This window comes from Aulonocara sp. 'chitande type north' Nkhata Bay, linkage group LG3 (assembly GCF_057382095.1).
Source record: "Aulonocara sp. 'chitande type north' Nkhata Bay isolate Kocher_YH1m ecotype deep benthic linkage group LG3, A_spYH_male_GT1.1, whole genome shotgun sequence".
Classification (NCBI taxonomy): Eukaryota; Metazoa; Chordata; class Actinopteri; order Cichliformes; family Cichlidae; genus Aulonocara; species Aulonocara sp. 'chitande type north' Nkhata Bay.
Window position 1 is genome coordinate 33,543,563 of NC_141346.1, and position 23,486 is coordinate 33,567,048.

Sequence of the window (23,486 nt, forward strand, 5' to 3'; positions counted from 1 at the left end):
GTTTGAAATGGGCTTCTCTTTCAAAGATGGCTCAGCAGCACTAGCTTGGCTGAACATTGATCTCTTTACAACCAGGCGTTTGAGAGCACGCTGAAGTCGTGGGAGGACAAGAGGAAGATCGACAGCTACCGCGCCAGCAGGCCCCGCCTTAACTCCCAGCAGTCCATGGAGTACCTGACCGAGGAGGAGTGTGCCCAGGTTCAGCAGCTAGGCATCGTGGCCGACACGCTGATCAACAAGTAGGCACCGCTTCAGATTTTCTTCTCGTCTCAGCTGTCCTACAGTTTATTAGTGCGTGCTGACGCCACACAGTGGTTTTAAAAGCTGGATGCTGTTTTGTGGTCAGAAGAAAATGTTAAAAATACAAAAATTTAGCACTAAAACTGAAAAACACATCTCCTCTCTTCTTTACATCGAAGGTGGGGGAACTCCAGGCCTCGAGGGCCGGTGTCCTTGATCCAAAACAGCTGATTTAAATGGCTAAATTACCTCTTGAAGTTCTCCAGAGGCCTGGTAATGAACTAATCATTTGATTCAGGTGTGTTGACCCGGGTGAGATGTAAAACCTGCAGGACACCGGCCCTCGAGTTCCCCATGCCCGCTCTACATTATTTTAAAATATATCATTCAAACATTGCAAACAGCTCAGTCTAACTGAGCTGCATCCGTCTGTGTGTGGAGACCATAAAGGGGTAATTTCCTCATCCCACCGCAATTAACTGGCTTATTTGCAAACTTGCGTTGAGCTTGTCTCCGTTGCACTGATGAGCTGTTTTATTTATCTTTTTCACATTTGCAAACAAGTAGTGTCCCTCTGCAGCTCCTTCGTCCTGTCTCAGTTTGCCCTGTTTATGATGATGTCTTCGGTTATGTTTCAAAACTGCCGTACTTTCAGGATGATAAATATTTTAATTACATTTGTAAACTTTCCTCAGATGTGGAGAAACGTTCGTAAAGGGAATTTCAATTCAAGAGAGATGTGTTACAAATAATTTAAGCGCACAGTAGAAGATGCTCCGGTTATATTTGAGAAAGAGGCAATACAATAATAGACAATAAAAGAAAGTAAATTCAGAGGCGGGTACGTATCAACAGGCTACAGCGGCCATAATTGTGCTTTTCTGGGGGGTTTTTCTCACCATTTCCTGCTTTGTGCCCGCTCAGAATCCGCGAGGCGGCCAAGACACACAAGCTGGTGGAGCAGGAGTTGGCTCACGCAGTCAACGCCACTGCCCTGGTGCTCACAGAGGCCAAACTGTCCAGCCCCGAGGTAAGACACCGAGGCGGAGAGCAGATGGGAGTTTATTGATGGCACAAAATGACCAGATTTTCAGAAAAATGCTCAGATTTCATGTCAATTTAAAGGCTGTTAAATTTGCAGCCTGTTAACCTGAACTCCATCAGTGATGTCACCTCGAGGACGACGTATGTCTTCAAAACAGTCACTTTTGAATTTATTTTTTTTTCTCAGTGTCTGAGTCGCAGCACTGCAGTGGAAATTGTTAACAGCAGTAAAGTCCTCCAGGCTGAGACCAGGATGCTGCTCGATGGAAAACTACTGGTACGCCTCAGCCGTTCATCCCTCTCGTCTCTCCGTTCTTTGTTTCCCTCCTTGTTTGCGTTCGGCCCTTCATTTCCTCTGAAGCCATTCAGATATTCCATCTCATATTTCAGCTTCTGCTGTTCAACATGTTTGTTCAGTTTGTGTTCGCTGTAGCTTTAAGGAAATCTCACAGTTTAACGCAGTGAGCCTTTGTGCAGACGAGCAGATAAAATGAGAACTCTGCATATGACTACTGTATACTGAGTGTTAGTCGCTACTGGACGATCAATCTCACTGTGTAGGTAACCCTCTAGCAAATCTTCTGCCCTGTCATGAGTCAGTCAGGCGTATAGTTCATTCCCATTGGTAGTCAGGAGGCTGCGTTCACACTGGAAGCAGTTTGCTCCTTGAAGCAGATTGCTTGTCACTTTCGAGTAATCGCGACTTCCAATATATTTATTAACAGATCATATTTCATATATCCTTCACTCTCACTGGAAGTTGCTTCAGGCACTTACCTGGTTATCTGAGGTCCCGCTCACGTCCCATCATGGTGGTTGTTTCGTTCGTAATCAGCATTTCATTCAGTTTCGGTAGTTTCTGGTCACCACATCGCTGCAAATCACTTCCAGTGTGGATGTGGCTTTAAAGTTTACATTAGTTTAACTGCTTGTTAATTTATTTGGCTTATTTTGCTCGGCACTGATACAAGTTACCTTTTTTTTCATTGCTCTTCCTGTGTGTACACCCGATAAGAAATAAAGACTAGAGCATGGCTCAACAAAGACCAGAAGGAACAACTCCCTTTGGAGAAAACATGCTCTGGCACCTTCAATAAACAGTTCCCGTAAATAACTAGTTTCAGTGTCAGCAGTAATGATGAGACATTTTCCTGATGGCCTTCTAGGCAGAGTTGAAAGGAAAAAGCTTAATTTGACTTTGGCCAATAAATGGAAAAGGAAACTGTGGGGAAAGAACACAAACACTGGACGGAGGAAGATTAGAAACCAGCCTTACAGACCCATTAATCTAAAGTTTGAGGAGTTGTGGTCAAAACAGAACAGAGATTCGGAACAAATAGGTGCTGGAGGAGCTCAACAATAACTTTAAAGCATGGTGAAGAAATCCAATAGTTTGGTTGCAGAGGGGGGGGGGGGAAGGTTTGTGTAAGAGAAACTATTGTTGAAACAAGGGAGGATATTGCTCCATTTTTCAACACGAGCCATACCCTGTGGCGATGCCAGTTTCCTCCCACAACAGGAAAATGATCCAAAACAAAGCTCCAAACTAGGTAAGAACTATTTCAAGAAACAGTCAGCTGGTATTCGGTCTATGTCCAGTGCAGTCACCAGATCTCAGTCCCACGGAGCTGTCGTGGGAACAGCTCGACTGTATGGTGTGTCCAGACATTTCAACTTGTGGGTGGCACTTCATGCACAGTTGGACAAATTGAACAATCCTTTGTTCACAGCTAGAGGGAGAAACCGAGAACAGCATTAGTGCGTGCTGAATGGCTCATGGCGGTGCCAGACAGCATTGGCTGATGGCTCAGATGATAGCCTTCTGCTCATCCTTCTGGTAAATCTTAGATAAAGCACATTTAAGTTGTTTTAGTCTTGCTGCAAGCCGCCTTGCAACCCACCTCTACTTCTTTTGATGCTGTCTTTAACACGTCTACATGTTAGAGAGTGTCAGATACAAATTTCCTGGGGATGCAGTTTAATCTGCTTCCTTTTTTGAAGTATCTAAAAGCCATTTTTTTTTAGTTAATAAACAGGGTTTAACTTTCGCTTCCTTTAACACTGAATGGTGAACCACAGGTAGGGATTTTACTTCTTTAAACTTGTTTTGATGAGAGATGAAATGAAGTGAACATGTGATGATTACACAGGTGCAGGTGCAGCAAAATATTAGCAAAATATACAAAATATTTTTCCTTTCAAAGAAATTGGAAGTAACCACTGTTGACACATTAACAGGTGTTTATGCATTTGTGAATCAGAAGGGGTCAAAAACACGCAGAACAGGTGTTGACTTTTTACCAACTTTCAGAGGGTTAAATGTCAAATGTCCCATTCTGATTATAATTGAACTCTTCTTCACCTTCTCTCTGTCTCAGTCGGAGTCTCCAGAGCGAGAGGAGCTTCGCTTGACTTTGAACAGCCTCAGCGCCGAGCTTCACAAGCTGGATGACATCCACTGGATCTGCCCGCTCATGCAGTGCACCGAGGAGGTGGGATGGGATGCAGTGTTTGTTTGTGTCAGAGAGAAGCCGTGGCATTATCGCAGACTAACAACCAGCAAAGTGCCACAGTGTCACTTCTGTTGCTCAGTAGCAGCCCATCTGCCTTCACTGACGACTTTCACATAGCAAAATATCCCTCACTGTGTACCCATCAATCTCTTATTTCTAGGACTCAGTGAGGAGCAGCACTAAGAGCAGCAGCAGTATGAAGCTTAAGATCATACCTAAGGGGAAGAAGGAGAGAGAGAAGCTCCACAAGCAGAAGTCCAACAGTTCTCTCTCAGGTAAAAGATCTTAGCATGTCAGCATGCTAACAGTTAAACTAGTTTGTTGACCACAGCAGGAACAAATTTATTGTGATCGTGTCCAAACATTTCGCAGTCTTGTTGCCTTTGAAATGGTTGCTTTGAAGACTGGGAGCAGGTTTGCAAGCACTCGCAGCCAGTTGTCGTCTTCGAAGCAACTTTGGTCTGTCAAGACTTGTGCGTCAACACATCAATAAGATGCTGATTAACTATAATAAATCAGCAAATCCTGTTGCCATCTCCATGCACAGAAATTCACATGAACTACTTGCGTTAAGAGTTCAGAACCTCATACGTTTAAAATAGACAGTTATACATTTCTAAAGAGTTACAAATAGTGATGCAGTTGCTTCAGGACGGCAATTTAAATGCAAAATAGCTCAGGCAGTTTGGAACCAGTCAATTGTATTCCCTATTGCAAAAATAGACTCCAGTTATTTGCAAATCTTGGCCAATCTGTTGGAGAGTGACTGCAGTCAGGAGACAGGTTGCTTCCCACCACAACTTGAGCAATAGCCTTGTGTTTGAGTATTCGCCCAGACAAGGTTGTCAGTTGCAACTCTTGACATCTGTCATTGTCAGCAAAAATATTGAAAGCAATCATTGGGCAACGACCAGAATTTTAAATATTTATTTCCCCCAAAGTCAGAAAGAGTTTACCGTCCTATTTTCGCTGTAGTGTGACTGAGCCATTAGCTGTGTTTGTTCATTTCTTTGGGATGTGGGTTACAGCAATACAAAGACCAAGGTGTTGTCTAGACCAGGTCAGCAACCTTCAACATCAAATGAGTCATTTTAGCCCCTGCTGTCCAACAATGAGAGAAAAAGGAGCCAAACACACGGCAGGAGACGGTTTCATCTTAGAGCCGAAGGTATCGACCTGCGAAACCTCTGGCCTAAGATTAAATGAAACTTTCTGAAATTAAACTGACTGAAAAAGCTCTCTGTGTGCTGTGCAGCAACACTCATGCGTCCCTGTCCTTTATCAAGGACAAACTACAATTCCACTGAGGTTTTGCAATCAGAATACTTTATTAATCCCTAGGGAAAATATGGATTATGTAGTACTTCTTGGTTATAGTAAAAGAAAACAAATACACATATGAATAGTCATGAAAAAAAAAATCTTTTCCTTGAACTTTAAATATAACTCAAAGGAAAGGTTATGTTTGTGTCAACATGCATTTTGTTGACCAAAGGCTCCTTTTCTGTCTTCTTGGGTTTAGCAGAACTAAACAGCTACTGACCTCAGCCTTTTAAACCTAGTAAGGAAAAACATAAATGAATCCATCTTTTATCTCTATTAGCTTTTCATATTAAGTGATTTGATCCTGTCCTGATTTGATCTCCTAACCCAATTCATTATAAATTGGCTGGTGTTAATACAAAGTAGAACACAAGCATATCCAAACCAAATAAAAATTGATGCACGCAGTATAGGAGTGAACAGGTCCTGTCCTGAGAGGATGATTTGAAAGACGGATACGTTTTGGGTTGTTTGGTGCAATAAATGGAAGCGTTAATCTTTTTTCACCTGGTATCTGTCGTGTATGTAAGTCACAGTGCCCACGGTGGAACTATAAAAAGGACCCTTTGACGAGGAGACGGTTCTGCATGTCTCCAGGACTTGGATCAGTTTCTTGTGGATCGGTTACAGCTATACTGAGTCAGCCATGCCATTTAAAGTTTTTCTTTTGTTCGTTTGTTTGCAGTAGTTACTCCCGCTGGGCAAACCATTTAATTGATTTTAACCACATAATCAAACTCTGTGCGACACTGGAACCAGACCACAAAGGATCAAGTTTGCCAAACAAACAGCAGCTAGCATTTTTCTTCAATTATACATCAGTGAGCAACAAAAAGAGAGGCGGGGGATGCTGTCATTTTTCAAGGTCCTGTTGTCCTTAACAGCAGTTTACTCCAAGAACTAAAAGAAGAGGCTTTGTCAGCTTCAGCCTGCTTTTATTTTAAAAACACACAGTTATGTGTCTTTGTAAGCAGGGTCAGGTTTTCATTGTTTTCTGTTTCGTCCACAGGAACCTGGGATATCAAAGGTGGGACCACTGAGGCAGATTCTTCAGGCAACTGAAGTCCTGTTAGAGGTGCTTTATTACCGACCCCGTTACCCTGAAAACCAGGTGTGAGGAGCGCCCCTCCTACCCTTACCTCTAATCTAATGCCCATTGGCTTGAGAGAGGTGTTTCCTCCCACTATAGGATTTATTTTATTTTACGTGGGTTGAGGGGGGGATTTTATTTTTCCTCCCCGTTTCTGTTGAATTTTTTTCCAAAGGGCCCTGGCTTTGCATCGCATTGCTTCACCACTGGCGCTCTGCTTCTGGTTTGGTAGATGTGGCCAGCAGCGAATTAAACTGAAATCAAGGCAGGCGTGGAGCAACAACGTCCTTCCTGGCTTATGTTTTTTTTTTTTCTTTTTTTCGTGACCAAGAAATGTGTTTACGTGGTGCTCTCCTTGCATGTTGAGTTCAGCCATATTATTTTATATGTACAATCATAAGTTGTTACAATCTTTTAACTTTAATTGTTTTATTTCAAAACTTCTTGAATCGCCTTTAGACGTTGATTAAGACTGAGTATTTATTCCGTGATGCTACTGCTATGAGAACTCCGACGCAACAAATCAACAAAATGAACAAACTGAAACATCTCGACCTTACTGTCTACTGAACTGGAGATTCTCTTATATGTTGCAAAAAATATATATATACTGAGGAATGTACTTGTGTGGACTTGTACTAACCTGTGAATAATGATGATGTTAAATGATAAATCGTATATGATTTTACAGAGGTTCTATTGTTGTGGTTTTAAAGTGGTTCTTAATAGGCTGTTGTGTGGCTTGTGTGGTCCGAGGCTATGCAGCCACGCTGCAAAAAGAAAAAAAAACTTTACTGTGAGTCATTTCATCTGGCATTCAGCCCTGTGAAAAGATCCGACTGTGCGATTTTTAAAGTACGTTCTTTTGGTTATTATTGAGGTCTAAAATGTGGCTTATGTGGGAGTTAAATATTTCTTCCCACTGTGCAGTTTTTCAGTTCTGTGAACCACTATGAGGCACAGTACCAGATGAAGTGACTCGATAAGAGCAGATATTTTTGGTAGCGTCTGGTAAATGCGTTTACAGAAGGAGGAAGCATCAAGGATGCACACAAACAAAACATTACAGCTACTCAGTGTGTTACTAATACTTTGCCATATTCATGATTGTATATGTAATATAAGAGTCAGTGGATATTTGACTTTGCCTTGTTGTGGTTAAAAGCTATTATTATTATTGTTATTAACATTACAAAATGTATATCTATTTTTTTGTATATCTTATTTTCCCAATGGTAACCTGTGAAGCTGTTCTGGCTTTGCTGCTTCCCCCTTTGACAAACTCTTTGGCCACCATGCATATAATCAAGCCAATTACTATTGTTATGTGTGTCCCCGCATGCATACTTAGCCTTCGCCTTCGCCTCACAGTGGATATTGCCTCATGAAAATGATTTTTTCTTTAAATGTAAATTTTTTTTTTTACGTGTTTGTTCAGACCAGCAACATTTGTGAATGTTACTTTTGTTTTAAACCAGGCTGGTTGGAGTTTAACTGAAAAGCAGGAGTTAGTTTAGCAAAAAAAAAAAAGACAAACCACTTACTTACATACTTACACCCTGCGTATTGTAAATTTTGTCAAGCCGTGTATCAATAGTGTATTATTTGAGTACCTAAATTGTTGTTCTGCTGTTTGGAAATCCCTGAAATCGAAAATTGTTCCTTCACAATACTCCAGAAACTTGTTAACTCGTTTACTGTTTGTTTTTTTCCTTCTTTTCCTACTAGCCTAAAAGTGAAATACACGATCCAACAACACGCACATAAAAAAATTAATAATAAATGTGAGGGAAATCTGTTTTGTTTGAAAAGAGAATGGCCAAATGTTGGAATATCAGAGTTTTAAACCACCAAATACTCATATCAATTACAGCATAAAAAAATCCTATAATCATTTCAACCCACAAGTATTTCTGTGCAACTAGGAATTGCAGTAATATTCAAGCCGACTGGTCCTGTACATCCCTACTAGAGACGGTGGCAATGGATCCGATAATTGCTACTCAAACAGTTGTTAAGCAATCAAATCCAACTTTTGGCAGGATTTGACATCTTCCTTTATACATCTTTTTTCAGAAGCAAAGCTAAATTTGTAAATAATAATAAAACATTCCTCTTGCCTAGCAAAAAAGTAAATTTCGTAAAATTTTTGCTATCAGCATATAATAAAGAACATTCACTAGCTAACCTTTACCTAAGTTTTAATGTTACAGTACAAGTTAGCTATACTTTTTTTTTCTTTACACTCACATTTTCACATTTATTGGCCTGAACTACACCATGAGACATAGTTACTGCCAAGTGTTTGATTGTCAGAATGTAAGAAGTAAGAAAATTAAAACAAAATGAAATACTAGCTAGTTTTAGCTAATACTAGCTTTTCAAGCTAGCAATATGACGCAGTGGTTGTTAGATGTTTTTTCATAAGAAGCCTACATAATCTTAATTTATAACTAAACTGCTTTGAAAACTAGAAAAGGGACAAATGTACATTCACAATCTCACTTTGACTCAGGTCTGTTAAAATAAAGTTGTTTGTGCATCAGCTTTGCTTCATTTACACAGAAGTGCTCGGTTGTTGAGTTCGGACATCATTTTCCACATTTATCAAACTAATCCTTTACCAGACAGAATAACTGTGAGGCGTTGTAGATGTAGGATTGTGCTACTGTATCCATAGTGTGCCAGCTTACGCTCTACACCTTAGAGGCTTTCGTGGTGTTGTGCCAAGTTTGTACTTTTGTGGGTTATGAGACATACAATAACGTGCGCGTGATTGAGCGATGGCGCTCACATGCACTTGAGATGCAGGAGTTGTTGTATGTCATATATTTCAAAGTTTACTGTATCTTGCCTTGCACTTTATCAAGAGGTTAACTTGATTGGGGGGTAATCACGTGTACGTGTGTGTGTGTGTACGCTAAGATTTCACGTGTTTACAGGGTTGTTTTTTTTTAATCGATGAATGAAATCTTTATTTATGAAAAATGTATACAGACATAAGTGTTTCGATAAAGTGTGATATATGTAACCTATCACAAAAAAATATGAATATATGGAGCTGTATACACAAATGTTTATTACATTCGTGGCGGTACAATTACTCCAACAGCAGCTCGACACCATTTGACACCAATGTTATTCGTGATTGTGTCATTCTACTATCACAGCGATGTCATCTAAACATCCTTAGCCCAATTGGTACGCTATCCCAAAGAAGAAGGAAAAAAAAGAAAAAAGTAATACTAATTTCAAACCAAAGTTATTTAAAATGTAATCCAGTGTTATTTACAAACTACTAACACAAAGAAGTTGTTCAGCTTGTGTTGAGCCTTTTTTTGGGGGGGGGTTGAAATTTTTGTGTATAGTTTTTGATTTGGTTTGTGTTGTGCTGAAAATTACTGCAAAGATGTTGGGGAACATAATATATGGAAGCCATTTTGGGACAAGTAATTGCTTATTTATTGCTCTTTTAATTAAATATCTCCTAGTTTTGTTTTTTCTTTTATAGGGTTTTTTTTTTTTTTTTAATTTTCTGATGTCGCAAACTGAAACTCTTCCCAAGGAGTTACGTGAAGCTGAAAAGAAAAATGCTAGCAAAGGAACTTAAATGAATCCACAGATTACAAACACTGCCATGTTTGTGCAACAGTATTCCATAGATGACATTTGTGAACGCACCCCTGATTCTGAGCAGCCTATATATTGAGACAGTGCTGGAAGCCAGACTAGATGTTGCACGACCTTGTACGTTGCGAGGTGTTTTATTGTGTTATCATGTGCAGTTTGTAACAAAGACAAAGTCAGTGCAACCCTCTGGAGATTAAATGAATTATTGAAGTGTGAATCTTGTGTGTTGTTTTATTTAGTAACTGTGTGATTTGTGGTGCTCTTGCGCCTTCGAGTGTTTTTATTCCAGGTTGACAAAAGAGTCAAGGCCTCGGCGTGCTTTAATCAAAGTAGGTCACAACTAAAGGTAAAGACTTAAATAGTATTTTCACTATTGTCTACCCACTTAACTTTTAGGCACTGTCTCATTGCTTGATTTTTCTCTTTGATTTTTCTATGTATATTTTTACACTTGATAAATCACTTTGATGTCTGTGAATAGTTAAAATTATCTTTTAGTTTTTGGAGCAGATTCTTAATTTCTGTAGCATTTTTTTTAATAGCCTTTTTCTTACAATAACATGCTTCTGCAGCACAAAGGAGGGAGCTAATCGTAGCTTCTGCAGATTTATCCACTGCACATCTGGGACGTGAATCTCTCGTTTCACCACATCCCCAAGCTGCTCCATTTTATTAGGATCTGGATCTATGGAGGCCATATCTCAATCTAAGTGAACAGTGAATGTAGCTTTGTAAGGTGATGTGTTACCGTGCTGGAACAAGTTCCAGAAGTTTTGGTCATAAAGGAATCGGCATAGTCAGCAACAAGACACAGGTAAGACTGTGTTGTTTAGATAACATCCTCTAATAGTACACCAACACCACAGCAGCCTTATAGAAGCCGGGATGGAGTGATGCTTTCTTGTTGTAGTAAAACTGGGGACTCATCAGACGAGGCAACATTTTTCTTATACTGTCCAATTTTAGCAAGCCGGCGTGAAATGTAGTTTCAGTTTCCTGCTCTTAGGTGACAGAAGTAACTCCGACTTCTGGGACTTCTCCAACAAACTCCCGCATCAAGGAGGCATTTTCACTCACAAAACTACCCCTGATATTTTCTCGCCTTGTTTACTAGCCACGCTTGCTCTAAACAATTAGCCCACATGCTGTATGTTCTTTGTTTGGCTGTAGTAAAGCCAGTCGGTGAGTAATACTGTGTAGGCTGCTCTCACAGATGTACAATAGGCTTATAATAATGAAAACAAAGTGTGGAAATACAATTTAAGTATGACTCATGAACTAAAGTCTGACCTAAACTGTTTTATTTACAGCACCAGTGGATTAGCTAATTATTCATTACAGGCTTTTGAAAAAAAATCATTAATCTTTCTGCTTAAAGCCCAGGGGACTTGTGATGGATATCAAGTCTTTATAACATTGATCCAGCTATTTAATCTGTAATGAATGTAGCCAACAGTGGTGAAATGCTACCAGTCGGTACACATACAAAATGAAACAACACCCCCCACAAATGTAAAAGTAGAAACTGACATAGAAAACTTTATTTCTTCTATTGAAGGTACAGTTTTGTCTTTACATCATGTTTTCCATATCGTGGTCATTTAAACACGTCTCATTGGGGTTTGTAGTGAGTAATTATTATTTCAGAAGTAAATATGTCCTATGTTATAAAAATCTCTTTTGATTTTCTATTTCTAAACCACAAAGAAATCTGACGTTTCTCACTCTAGCTCTGGCATGTCTTCATATCCTTCCTCTTCCTCCTGCCTCCTCTGCTCTTCTAGCTTCTTCCTCTCCTCCTCCGCCTTCATCCGCTCCTCCAATGCCCTCTTCATCTCCTCCTCCACCTCCTTCCTCTTTAACTTCTGCCTCTCCTCCTCCTCGTTCTTCTTTTGATTTTCGTCCTTCTCTGCCTTTTTATTCTTGGGCGTGTCATAGGCCCACTCCTCGTCCGAGTCACTGATGTCGTCATCATCGATGTCCCAGTCGGGCTGGTACGACTCGTTGGATTCGATGAACGGGTCGTCTGCGGGCTCGGGCTCAGGTTTGTAGTTCGGGTCCTCCAGTTTGCCCCAAGCCACTTGGTCGGCCTTGCGGAGGTTTATCTCCAGTTTAGATGGGACCATATTGACCGAGCTGTGCTTTACGTTGATCACCTGCAGGTAAGAGAAATTCAAACTTTGGATGGACAACATTCAAGCGCAATCTAGTTTAAATGTGTTCATCAGAAACGTGTGAACTGATAACTAACTAACCACGGGATAAGCTAATGATTATGATCACGGTTATATTTTTAAGAAAATCTAGTTGCAACTGAATTACTTATTTCTAAACTTCAGATTATGTTTAGGTGTTCACAGCACTCCACTGCTGAGGAAAGGTCCATCCAGCGTAGTTAGTCGGACACAAAGTCTTTATCTACCTCTTTCTCTCCTAAATACTTTTTTCCAACCACAGCCAGCAAAACCTGCCAAACAAGAGTCGGGCGCTTTGTGTGCTCACCATCCTCAAACCTCAGTCCATTCACTGATCTTTGAACATGAGCTCAAATGTTCCAAGTGTAAGTGGGAAAGGCGATTCCCAGCAGACAGCAGATACTTACCCCCCAGAGGTGGAACTCTTTCTTGAAAATCTTATTGTTCTCAAACTGGATTTGACACGAGAGCTAAAGAGAGGACAGAAGACAGAGAAACGGTGTAGGTCTTATTGCATAAATGGCTAAATATACAAATCTGTTAATGAAAAAAAATCTTGAGTTAGACCATGATTATTAGTAGGCTACTGGGTATAAAATTAAAATAGCACTTCTTAGTAAAATTAGTAAAAAGCTTGAAGACGCTTGGCTTGTCTGTCCTTTTCTATGGTTTCGACTTCCGTAATCAAAGGTAGAGTACAACCCTGTCCACATCTAACAGTTCAGTTATTGGACATCGCTTTTTTGCTCACAGTCGGTCAATGCACGTTTACACTACTCTCCCGAGAACCCCTTCGTGGTCACTTTGGTCGCCTGAGAGAAGTTTATCGGTAATGGTTATTTCACCCTATGTCGCCACATGTCGCTGAGTTTCATTGACTTTCGATGCTCTCTGGTTGCTACGGTGTTGCTAATATTTCTGTTTTTTTATTTATTATTAGCAAAGTTAACTTCATGTATGCTCAGTATGACCTGAAACTGGCGATTGAGCTCATACAGTCACCAGGCTGCCACTGTGCAGCATACAAGGACCAATCAAATTTCTTTTGCTAACAATGAAGGACTTCAAGAAGTTGCAGCAATCAAGTTGTCATGGTGATGCTGAGGGTGGCTGCGTTCACTCGCAGACAGATTGGTGACAGTTTGCAGTGAATGTGAGTCAGTCTGTTAATGAGTGCAACTTTTCTATGACGCATCTCTTTGACCTACGGACGTTAAAGCGCTGATGTACAAAAGTAATTTAGTAAAACCTGTTACATAAATGCAGTCACTCTAATACACAACATACACATTGCCATCTTATTGTGGTTGATAAATTATCTACATGTGCATCATAGACCCTCTTAAAAATCACTACAATCTCAGAAAGTGTTACAGGATTGTCATAAATGACTCATTTTTGGACCTCAACAGGAAGTTGAGCTAAATCTCATTAACACCTGTTACTGTGCTGAATCCTGATTTGTTAACAGTTAATTAAACCACAAATTATTAGAATAAGCTGCTTATTAATGAGGTTGTCTCATTGCAAAGTCATACTAGATCCAACCACATACGCTGTGCGTTGTCTGTTTCATTAAACTCACCACCGTCCGGTTGGCCTCTATGCTGGAAAACTCTGGGTTTGCGTTCTTGGCGTAAATGGTCACGACGACGCTGTTGCCAGTCTGATGCCAGTCATAGCGACACGCCACCTTCTTCTTGTCCTGCAAACACACACGTGAACCCACACACACCGGTGAGCTGCACAGCCAGACTGCTGCGAGACCGAGGAGCGACTCGAAGGCTGATAATCATAGTTATCAAATCTAAATCAAAACATCCCAATGAAAGAAAGAAACCTTTTTATTCCTGCCCTGGCTTGAGTGGTTGGATTGCTTTAGCGCTCTTCAAGGACATTTGAATTTGTGGTAAACATGATTTGTTTGACTTGAAGTTTGACTTGTTTTTTGTCTGCACCCACAGATAAATCTTCCCACTCAAGTCTTTGTTTTATAGTGATCAAAAGGACGAACAAGTGAACTGTGCACGCAAAAATAGGTCACTTTAAAGCTTTTTTTGATGTTGTTGTCAGCCCTTGGGATCTGTTTTCCTTTTTCTCTGCAAACTTTGATCCGATCCCCGGTGTCCCACCAGCAGTTTCTCTAGTACATTCTCCAGGTGGTGCATGTACCTGCTTTGGGACCCAGCAGTGTTTCCCCATGGTGCAGCCCTTCTGGTCCAGGAAGGCGTTGAAGTCTGTTGTCTTGATGCAGCAGCAACTCCAGTACTTGTACCTAAACAACAACAAAAAAAGAAAATACAAAGAAATGGTCACAGTTTGTAAGAAACAAGCCGTGTCATCCTGGAGACAACAACAACCCTACGTGATCCCCATGAAATGAGACTAATTCAGGTTTTGTTAGGAAGCTCCCCAGCAGTAGGAAGCCCAGCGTTACACTTAATGTGATTTAAAAGCAGCGCTTGCAGTTTATTTACTCTTAAAGTCTGTTTGTAATGTTGCAGATTTGCTTTAATTACCAATCTTTAATTAACTCTCTTATCTCGACGTGTTTATGTTTCTTGCTTTGCGTGCACGGCCTTCAGTTTTGTTTTGTTTGCGTCCCTCCTTTGTAGAAGTCAGCTAATTGTTGTTTTTGATACGAGCTATGCAAATAAAGAATGTAATTACGGTTTTGTTACAGTGGATTAGACTTGTTTTTGTTAAAAAAGAAAAAAAATCTCCAGTAAACAAGTGGCAGGGTAGAGTTTTTGTTCTTACCCCTCGTGGAAGACGGGAGCTCCAGGATGGTGGGTGCAGACCTCCATGTCGGTCTGTGGTCCTTGGTAGACCTAAACACAGAAACATAGCACACAATGCAAAGACCATCGGATCAGTTATGGGGACGTTTGATAATATTAAAGATTTAGGCATAAAAGATTACGTTTTTCTTCCATTTTTAACAGGGCGATGTCATATTTTCTGTCCAATAAGCGGCATTCAGCCATATTTAATTGTAAAGGCAAAGACCTTGAAGGGTGAAGTGAAAGGATAGCTCCCTTTTATGTCAGCACTGTTTGTTAAATATAAAGCAATTAAAGTTAAGGTCATCAGTTCGTTCGTGAATCATAGTGCCTTCATAAATAAACATCAATCCTATCCTCAGTCCTTTGATGGGAAGAACTTCAGGAACAGAGTTCATTTCATCAACAACCTTTTTTGTTTTTGGAGGAAAACAGTATAGTGATACAAACAACAAAACGGTGACTAAATAAAAATGAGTACACAAGGAAATCTTCATCTGCCTTATGACAATCAAAGTAGGCGAGTAGTAGCTTCGATTTCTGTCCTTTCAGTGACGTTGTTGGCTCGATTTCATTCAAGACTGGTCTGTTGGTCCTCCTAAATTTATAAACTCCGTCTTCTCACCACATCTCAAAAATACTGATGATTTAGTGACTGCGCTGTTTTCTTATAGTTCAACTATAGGTGACCATGAAGGAAATCAAACTGTACGTAAGCCTTCTTTTCTTGTCCTTAGATTTCTAAGATATTATCCGATGATTTCATCGTTGCCTTGATGTGGCTCATACGTTTTATTGATCCTAGCAGGTTAAAGTTCATGATCATTTCTATATCATTGCCTTCTATGTCGAAGGTGGCACCAGTGTAGTTTTTAGTTCAGGACTTATTTAAATTAACACTTATTAAATATTAATTAAGGTTCGATCATGTGATCAAACTGAATTACAAATGTGGATTGCACAACACTGGACAGTATATTTCTTCATTTCCATTTAATACTTGTACAGCTGCTGTTATTGTGTATATATATTTATATTTCTTATACATTCTTATATATTTCTATACTGTGTATTTGTGTATTTTGTTGTACAGTTATTTTATTTTCAACTTTAATTTATATATTTTATTTTATTCCTTCCTATTTAAATTTACCCTTTTTAATTTTCATATTTATTTCCTCTCATTCATAGCCTTTTCTTTTTTCTTTAGGTCACGAGCAGTTGTCCAAGCATTTCACTGCATATCGTACTGTGTATGACTGTGTACGTGACAAATAAAATTTGAATTTGAATGGGTTTAAAATCCAAAAATAATTTGAAAGTAAAACTAAAGACTTAAAAAAAAAATCACCTGTGAACGTGAAAGCTTGGTGTGGTTTGTGAACTGTGATGTTTTACTGTATTTAAGAGGGTTAAAGGTCAAAATGATGTGAAAACACAGAAGCGATGTGTGTGTCACCACTCAATTCTCAGTTTCTCCACTCACTGCCTCCATCTTTGGTGACTGATAGTGATGTTGCACTCTCAACCCCTGGGTAAACACTTTTGATCACAAGTCAAGTGGTGGAAGGTAACCAGTCTCCAAACACTTGCAATCACGCTCAGAGAGACTGGTTAAGGTTTACGAATAACTACCATCCAATTTATAAATGCAGACAGATCACCAGCATGTTGCCATCAGTCTGAGTGGTCTTTCTGCAGTAGGTGACTGGATTCAGCTGGCTGCCAACTGGTTATATTCCAGTTTACGGTCAAGACTGCCAAGCACCGATGTCATCTGGGAGTTAAATCTCCATCCTGCTGCAGCTATTTACAAATTTGTGTTTCAGATCTGTGAGGTTCTGTCCACACTCTGGATTCAAGTATGAATTTCTGTGTATGCAGATGGCAACAAATTAGCCATTTTCACTCATTTATCACAGTTAATTGCCTGATTATCACAAACAGGTTGCATGTAATTGCCAACCGGATAACTGATTACAGACCGACTCCGTCTTATTGCACTTTTATCATCGTCTTGACGCACAATTATTTTCAAGCAGAGTATTTATAGTTTTGTGCTCAGGAGTACAGTAGCAATCCCTTAATATCCTTATATTTTTATGCTGCAAAAAGAAAAGAAAACATTAAAGTAGGTAGAAGCCTTGCATTCACTAGTCCATTAAAAACGAAAAAGCAATCACTGGGCAAACAGCGCCCCCGATACCTGTAGCATACTGTAGTTATAAGGAAGCAGCATTTTTCATAGAGTTCTAGTAAATATGAAAAGTCAGTCAACTGTTTGGAGGCTTTACTTTTGTGTGTTTTCTCTACATTTGAGGAAACAAAGAGCTGCTACAGTTAGTACCAGCTGATATGTGTTGTTGCCTGCTTTGTGCACTAGATGGCGTCCTTAATAAACTTTACAGAGGCTGAAGCAGAGGCTTGATGGCCTGAACTCAAACGAAAGCGCATCAGTGAGGCTGCGTTACTGCCTGGGTGCATCTGCGGGGGCCGGGTCAAGTTATTACAAAGCTCCAACGCCGCTCCACTATGTCGTGTAATAAATGGTTAAGAAAGCTGCCACATGTGTGTATTATGATGACTACTTTAGTGTGAGTCTTTTAAAAGTTGTTAAGTCTCAGCTTTAAGTAGTAAGTAAGTAAAATTTATTTATATAGCGCTTTTCAGAGATGAAAATCACAAAGTGCTTTACAACACAGGAAATGGAAATATAAAAACAATACAACAGTAAATAAAACAATGTAAAACAATAAAACTATAAAAACAGCATAAGAAGAAATTAATCAAATGCTTTTCTAAATAAAAATGTCTTCAGCTGTTTCTTAAAAGAATCAGTGGAGTCCGTGCAGCGAAGAGACAGTGGGAGAGAATCCCCCAACCGTGGTGCCACAGTCTGAAAGGACTGATAAGCTCAGATTCAGGCATTAAATCACACAAATGACAAAAAGACACTCACTGTTTTGCATCCTGCGTTTTTGCAGCGGGTCCCGCAAATAACAGCCTGACTCTCTGTTGGAAAAAACAAAAACAGAGATAAGACACTAACAAGTCCAAGTTTTATTCTAACAGAGCAGTGAGAGTGCACGCAGCTTTGATGTATTGATTTGTGCTGTACTGAGATCAAATTATTCTCAGTGTGCAGACATTTTTTCCCCTCTTTTTCAGAAACGTGCGATAAAACTGGAAGTGTGCAGCACATACTTAGAAAAAAACTACACTTGTCATTTGACGTGAAGCTTACACAGCTGCTGCTGAGGTGGTGGAGGGCGGTGAGAGACTGCATTCCTGATATTTTTTCATTGTATCACTCTGATCTGGAGTAAGAGTGAGACACGTGCACTCCTGGATCCACGATAAACCCGCCTTACCGGCTCATTCTGACTTTAATTGAATCTGAAAAGTTTACTTTTCCCTAAATGAGAAACACCTGCTAGTGTAGCATCAATATTTCAAACTGTTTCCAATACACGTCGACTCGTCTTTCACAGATATCGATTTGACTGCGGCGCCTCGCTTACTTTGCCTCGTTTAAAGATTTACGCACCCGATTTCAGAAAAGTCTCAATGCAGAGCTGATTGTTTTGAAGAAAGTTTATTTAAGTGACTTTGAGGTTTTTCCCACACTAACATCTCTAGAGTTTAGAGAGAATGATGTGAAAGAGAAAATCCTGGGAAAAGCAATTCACAGGGAGAAAATGTCTTGTTGACACCTGAGCAGAAAGATCAGTCGACTCAAATAACCACACTCGTCACAAGCAAACTATGCAGAAGAGCATCTCTGAACGCACAACACGCTGAACCTCGAAGCAGAAGACCACGCCAACTATCTGCTGCTGTCAAGTTAATATGGACCAAAGTCTCTGAGAAGTTTCCAGCAGCTTGTCGAATCTGTTCCAGGAAGAGTTAAAGAAGCTGTGAAGGCAACCCAGCGATAACGAGGTGTACATTTAAGTACTGAGCTCAGAAAAAAGGTCAGACTTCAGACTGCTTATGGGTCTGTATCACATCAGTCAGCACGGACATCCCTAACATAGCTTCAGAAGCCCCGCCCACCCCTTCTGTTTGTGAAGGAGGTTGGCTCAAAGCAGGAAGCACAGGGATTATTTTGAACTGTGAATCATGCAAAGCTGCTCTATCAGAGTTCAAAAAGTTAAAGTTTCATTTCTCTGTACCACCCCTGAAGAAACAACACTGTAAACCAGGGGTGCGGAACTCCAGGCCTCAAGGGCCGGTGTGACTCGGACCCGGCCTTTTCTGTCTACGTGGGCTGGGCCCTTCAAAGACCGGCCCACGCAGCGCTAGCTCAGTAGGTAGAGTTGTTGCCGCATGATCGGAAGGTCGGTGGTTAAAATCCACTGCACGGCTACCCTGAGGTACCCCTGAGCAAGGTACCATCCCTACACACTGCTCCCTCTGCAGAGGAGTAATTTCCCTATGGGCACTAACACATACACATTACACACATTACACATTAGAGGGCCGGAAGTTCGAGGCTGTGAAATGGGACAGTCTAGGCTTCAGATTCCAGGCCTCTGGAGAACTTCAAGACATGTTGAGGAGGTAATGTAGCCTAAATCAATTGTGTTGGATGAAGGACACATCTAAAACCTGCAGGACACCGGCCTGTGAGGCCTGGAGTTGCCCACCCCTGGAGTAAACGTTTGTTGTGATTCTTTTAAACGGTGAGCGTTTGTGTACCTTTCTTCTCGTTCTCTCCTCTCTTGCTGATGTCCAGTTTCTCCAGCGCCTGAGCCAGCGACGCCGACACCTTCTGGGGAAGTTTGGTCATGGGCTCGTCTGAACTGTGCACGCGCAGAGAAATGAACACACACACACGTTACAACAGAGAAATGAACACACACATACACAAGCATGAGCAGACTGACACACAAGAGTTACGCAGTGAATAATTTATTCCAGCCGTAACCTCACGGTGACCCCCGTGACCTCCCCCCCCCCCCCCCCCCATGACTTCGCTGCACAGATAAAGCAAACAGGGACAAACACACAACGTGACAAACTCCAGCGATCACACGCGCATCAGAAAAAGGTGGATGCTGATATAAATGAGAGCTGACTGCAGATCTCAAACACACACCTGGGTCTCTCCTTCTGCAGCATCTCTGCAGATTTGGGGCCCTGATAGATTATCTCTCGGCCTTCGGCGTGTTTAATCTCGCCCTTATCCGACGACACCTCGGGCCTCAGAGGCTCCTGGGGTTTCACGTCGCTGTGGCGCCCGCGGGTACAGCCCTGCGTTCAAAACCACACGGGTCACTTCAGTCATGCTCAGGTAACGAAGCTCTGGATGAGATTCCAGATCCCACATATCTGATGAAACCTTTCACGCTCCTGTGACAGCTTCAGTTTTTCGGTTCTTATTAGTTTGTTGCTTTGTTAAATACAAGTCATTTAAGCTCACACCAGTGACTCCAACCTCGCTCATCTTGGCAGAAAAACATCAAACATGCATTTTATGTGATAGGATAGACTGTATATTGAAGATGGACCTTTAAAGCTGTATCATCTCTATTGGCCAGACTCTTTTATTTAATAGTTATTTTCCAGCTTTTTAGTTATGAAATCTCAAACCAAGCCCTCACCAGAATCTTGATTTCAGGTTAGTAAGTGGAAATTTCAGGATCCCCACTTCATAATTTCATGATAATAACCTGAAATTTTAACTTCTGCTAACGTCTTGTTCACTGGCAGAAACTTCCCAACTTAACTAACTTAACACATTAATCGTCATTTTAGACTCATAATCTGGTTACCTTTTAAAATAATCCAGTAGATTTTCAAAATGTACTTTTTTGCTCTTACAGTGCAGAACTGATGATACTGATACAGAGTGTGTAAGTATTTGGTAACAGCTGAAACAATGTACACAATATTTTTGTACTCACGTTTTTGTTTTCATTGATTGTTTCTGTCACAAAAATGTAAAAGATTCAGGTAATTAACCAAACTAACTTGAAATTTTGAGATAAGTCGATATTTTGAGATGATAACCTGAAATTGTAACTTGCGGAGCGCAAAACTTTGAGGGGCAGACACGAGCTTCCATACGTTAAAGACCAATTAAATATATTGTGTACATGCAACTATTACCAGCAAATAAAAGTTCAGTCTTCGCTCTGTCTGGAAGAATTATTTGTGTATTTATTTTATGTATTTACCTTTTTCAGTGGCTAAATCAACCTCCCATATTGGTTTTTACATCTTTGTGTACGCTCTTCATCTTTAAATGCCATCTGCATGTCCTGGGCTGAAGATGAAACATCCTGATAACTGGGCAGCAAATTTTCAACATAAAACAAACATAGATTTCCCGCTAATTAAGCCTTCACTCATCATTCAGAGCTAACCTCTCCGTCCTGCATGATTAAGCTCATTTTAATGGTTGAAAAAGTATCATACTTCATTACAACACTGGGGTTTTAGTTGGTTTAAAATAAATGTTGGAAATGCCCGACACTAACTCTCATTAGGTTTCACTCCACTGCTTTTGCTGCCACCTGATTAAACATTCATCAAAAGAGCTCCATGTTTTCTCCTAATTTATTCCCTGTTTTTTTGGTACTTTCACCATGACAAACACTTCTGGAGCGTGGACCCTGAGCTTGTATTACCTTGATGGAGAGAAACTCAGAGAAGTCTGTCGTCCTTTTCCTACAGCAGGACCAGCCCTGGAGACACAAACAAGCAAACATGTGATTAGTGTTGAGTTTTATTCTCCCACTCGAGTCAGACTCTAAGAGGAGAGTTTACCTTCAGTGCATCGTGGAAGACGGGGGCTCCCGGGTGGAAGAGGCAGGAATCTTTTAGAGTGGAGATAAAGACAACATGAGTCTGCATATAGACACTCACTGAGACCCCAGCTGCTCACAGGGTCACTGCAGTGTGGAGGTGCCGTGTGTCCCTTATAAGGAAGGAAGATGGCCGTCTCTCTCAGCCACGCTGTCTCAGACTAGACCGTCTCTCTCACACGGACACAACTTCTACTTGATGTCACGCAAACCAGCGCGTGATCAGTCAATCTGTCACGATCACAGGTTCACACACTGTTCATGTTTAGTGCACACAATCTGAATTTGAATCGAGTCCCAAAACATTACATTAAAGTAAAACTATTCATGGGTGCTCCCTTTCAAAATAAAAGTGCAGAGCTCCTTTTAAAGGTGGCTGAAAATTTAGACGTCATCATCATCATGAAGGAAATTCTGTTTCTTCGGACAACCTACAAGTGTCATCTCACACCCAGTTTTCTTCCACTTCAGCTCCAGGTCTTTGATAACAGGATGACTCGGAGTCGCAGGTTTAAAGTAAAGGAGCAGACACATGCAGGAGGATCTTACCATCCTTGTTCTTGTCGGGGTCAAACTTCTGCCCACAGCCTTTGTTGTAGCACAGCAGAGCCATGTTGGCCTCGTGGACTGCGATGTCTTCTTCTTCACTGTACAGTCTGCACTCGTTCGCTTGCGTTTAGATATGTTCCTTCACACCGGCCGTGTCTCCAGGTCTTAATGCCTCGGTCGGGTCTCCAGAAGTTTCTCCAGCCAGGCAGAAAGGAGAGATCCAGAAGGACTCGTCGCCTTGTGGAGAAGTGAGCGATAGAGAGGGGGGTCTCCGTCTCTCTCTGGTTCAGGCCTGGCTGAATGAAAGATAAAAATAGCAGCTCACCTCCCTCCTACCCCCACGCCCCTCTCGCAATTTACAGCTGTCAAAACTTATCTGGGGGTGGGGGCTGACATTCCTCCCGGTGAGTGTCGGCTGTCACAAACAGGCCTGCCGCGGCCCGGCAGCAGCCACAATAGGACTGACAACTCCTGGATTTCCTGTCACTCTGTGCGCTGGATCCACTGCAGAGACGGCAAACCAGTGCTCGAGACGCTGACAGACATTTTAATTCCACCCTGTGCTGAAACTTCCTCAGCGCTTTTAAGGTGATTGTGTTCCACATGTGACACTGAGTTAATAACTGGTCTTCAGGGAAGATTGTCCACAACACTTTGGAGCCCGCCTAGTTCAGGGACCCCTAAACTCATGTGACACGAAGCCATAGGAAGGGAATACTTAATCCCAGTGTGTCCCAGCACCATGCCACTTCTTTTGTGTATATTTGTACCTCCACAAGACTACAAGACCAAAGCACAGCGATTTAGGCGAACTTATAGTGGGCTTTCATTCGTATAACATTTTGAAACTGGGGTTTTTTTTTTTAACGTGCTAAAGATATCAAGAGATGCCATCATGAATGGAAGTGCAGAGGATTTACAACAAAGTGCAAACCACTGGTTACACTCAGGAACAGGAAGTCCAGACAGATGAAACAAACTTGTTTCCAGTGCGCCACATCACCCGTCAAACATGGTGGAGGTGTTGTTATGGCATTGGCACATATGCGAGCCAGTAAAAGCAGGTCTTGAGTACTCAGTGACGATGTGACTGCTGACAGAAGCAGCAGGGATGAAGTCTCTGCACACCTCACTCAAGCAACTCATGAGTTTCTCAAGATAAAGAAAGAAAACTACTCCAAATCAGTCACCTGCTCTCCAACCAACAGAGCAGCTTTTTAGTTACTAACCACAGGCGGAGAGACCCACAACCAACCAGCAGTTAAAGGTCTGTTAGATCATCTCAGTGGAGGAAATGCAGCATCTGT

The 23,486-nt window shown here is 41.1% G+C and overlaps 2 protein-coding genes across 7 annotated transcripts in view; one reads left to right on the top strand and one right to left on the bottom strand.

Annotated features, from left to right (window-relative positions):
• Nucleotides 1–10,057, top strand: part of LOC147335252 (diacylglycerol kinase delta) — a 98,468-nt gene extending 88,411 nt beyond the window's left edge. For all 6 annotated transcript variants that reach the window (XM_086277149.1, XM_086277158.1, XM_086277167.1 and 3 more), the window contains 6 exons: nt 76–239; nt 1,165–1,270; nt 1,472–1,561; nt 3,663–3,776; nt 3,958–4,072; nt 6,130–10,057. In XM_086277149.1, the coding sequence (XP_086133275.1) occupies nt 76–239; nt 1,165–1,270; nt 1,472–1,561; nt 3,663–3,776; nt 3,958–4,072; nt 6,130–6,182 (642 nt within the window). In that variant the 3' untranslated portion in view covers nt 6,183–10,057. The remainder of the gene's footprint in view (nt 1–75; nt 240–1,164; nt 1,271–1,471; nt 1,562–3,662; nt 3,777–3,957; nt 4,073–6,129) is intronic.
• Nucleotides 6,066–22,494, bottom strand: LOC147335253 (cysteine and histidine-rich domain-containing protein 1). The gene is made up of 11 exons (XM_086277206.1): nt 22,180–22,494; nt 21,593–21,642; nt 21,454–21,510; nt 19,920–20,074; nt 19,520–19,623; nt 17,778–17,830; nt 14,796–14,866; nt 14,208–14,310; nt 13,621–13,740; nt 12,443–12,505; nt 6,066–11,996 (listed from the first exon to the last, which is right to left on the bottom strand). Exons 1-11 carry the CDS (start codon nt 22,241–22,243, stop codon nt 11,562–11,564), a joined length of 1,275 nt encoding a protein of 424 aa, XP_086133332.1. The 5' UTR covers nt 22,244–22,494; the 3' UTR covers nt 6,066–11,561.
• Between the last annotated feature and the right edge of the window lie 992 nt (nt 22,495–23,486).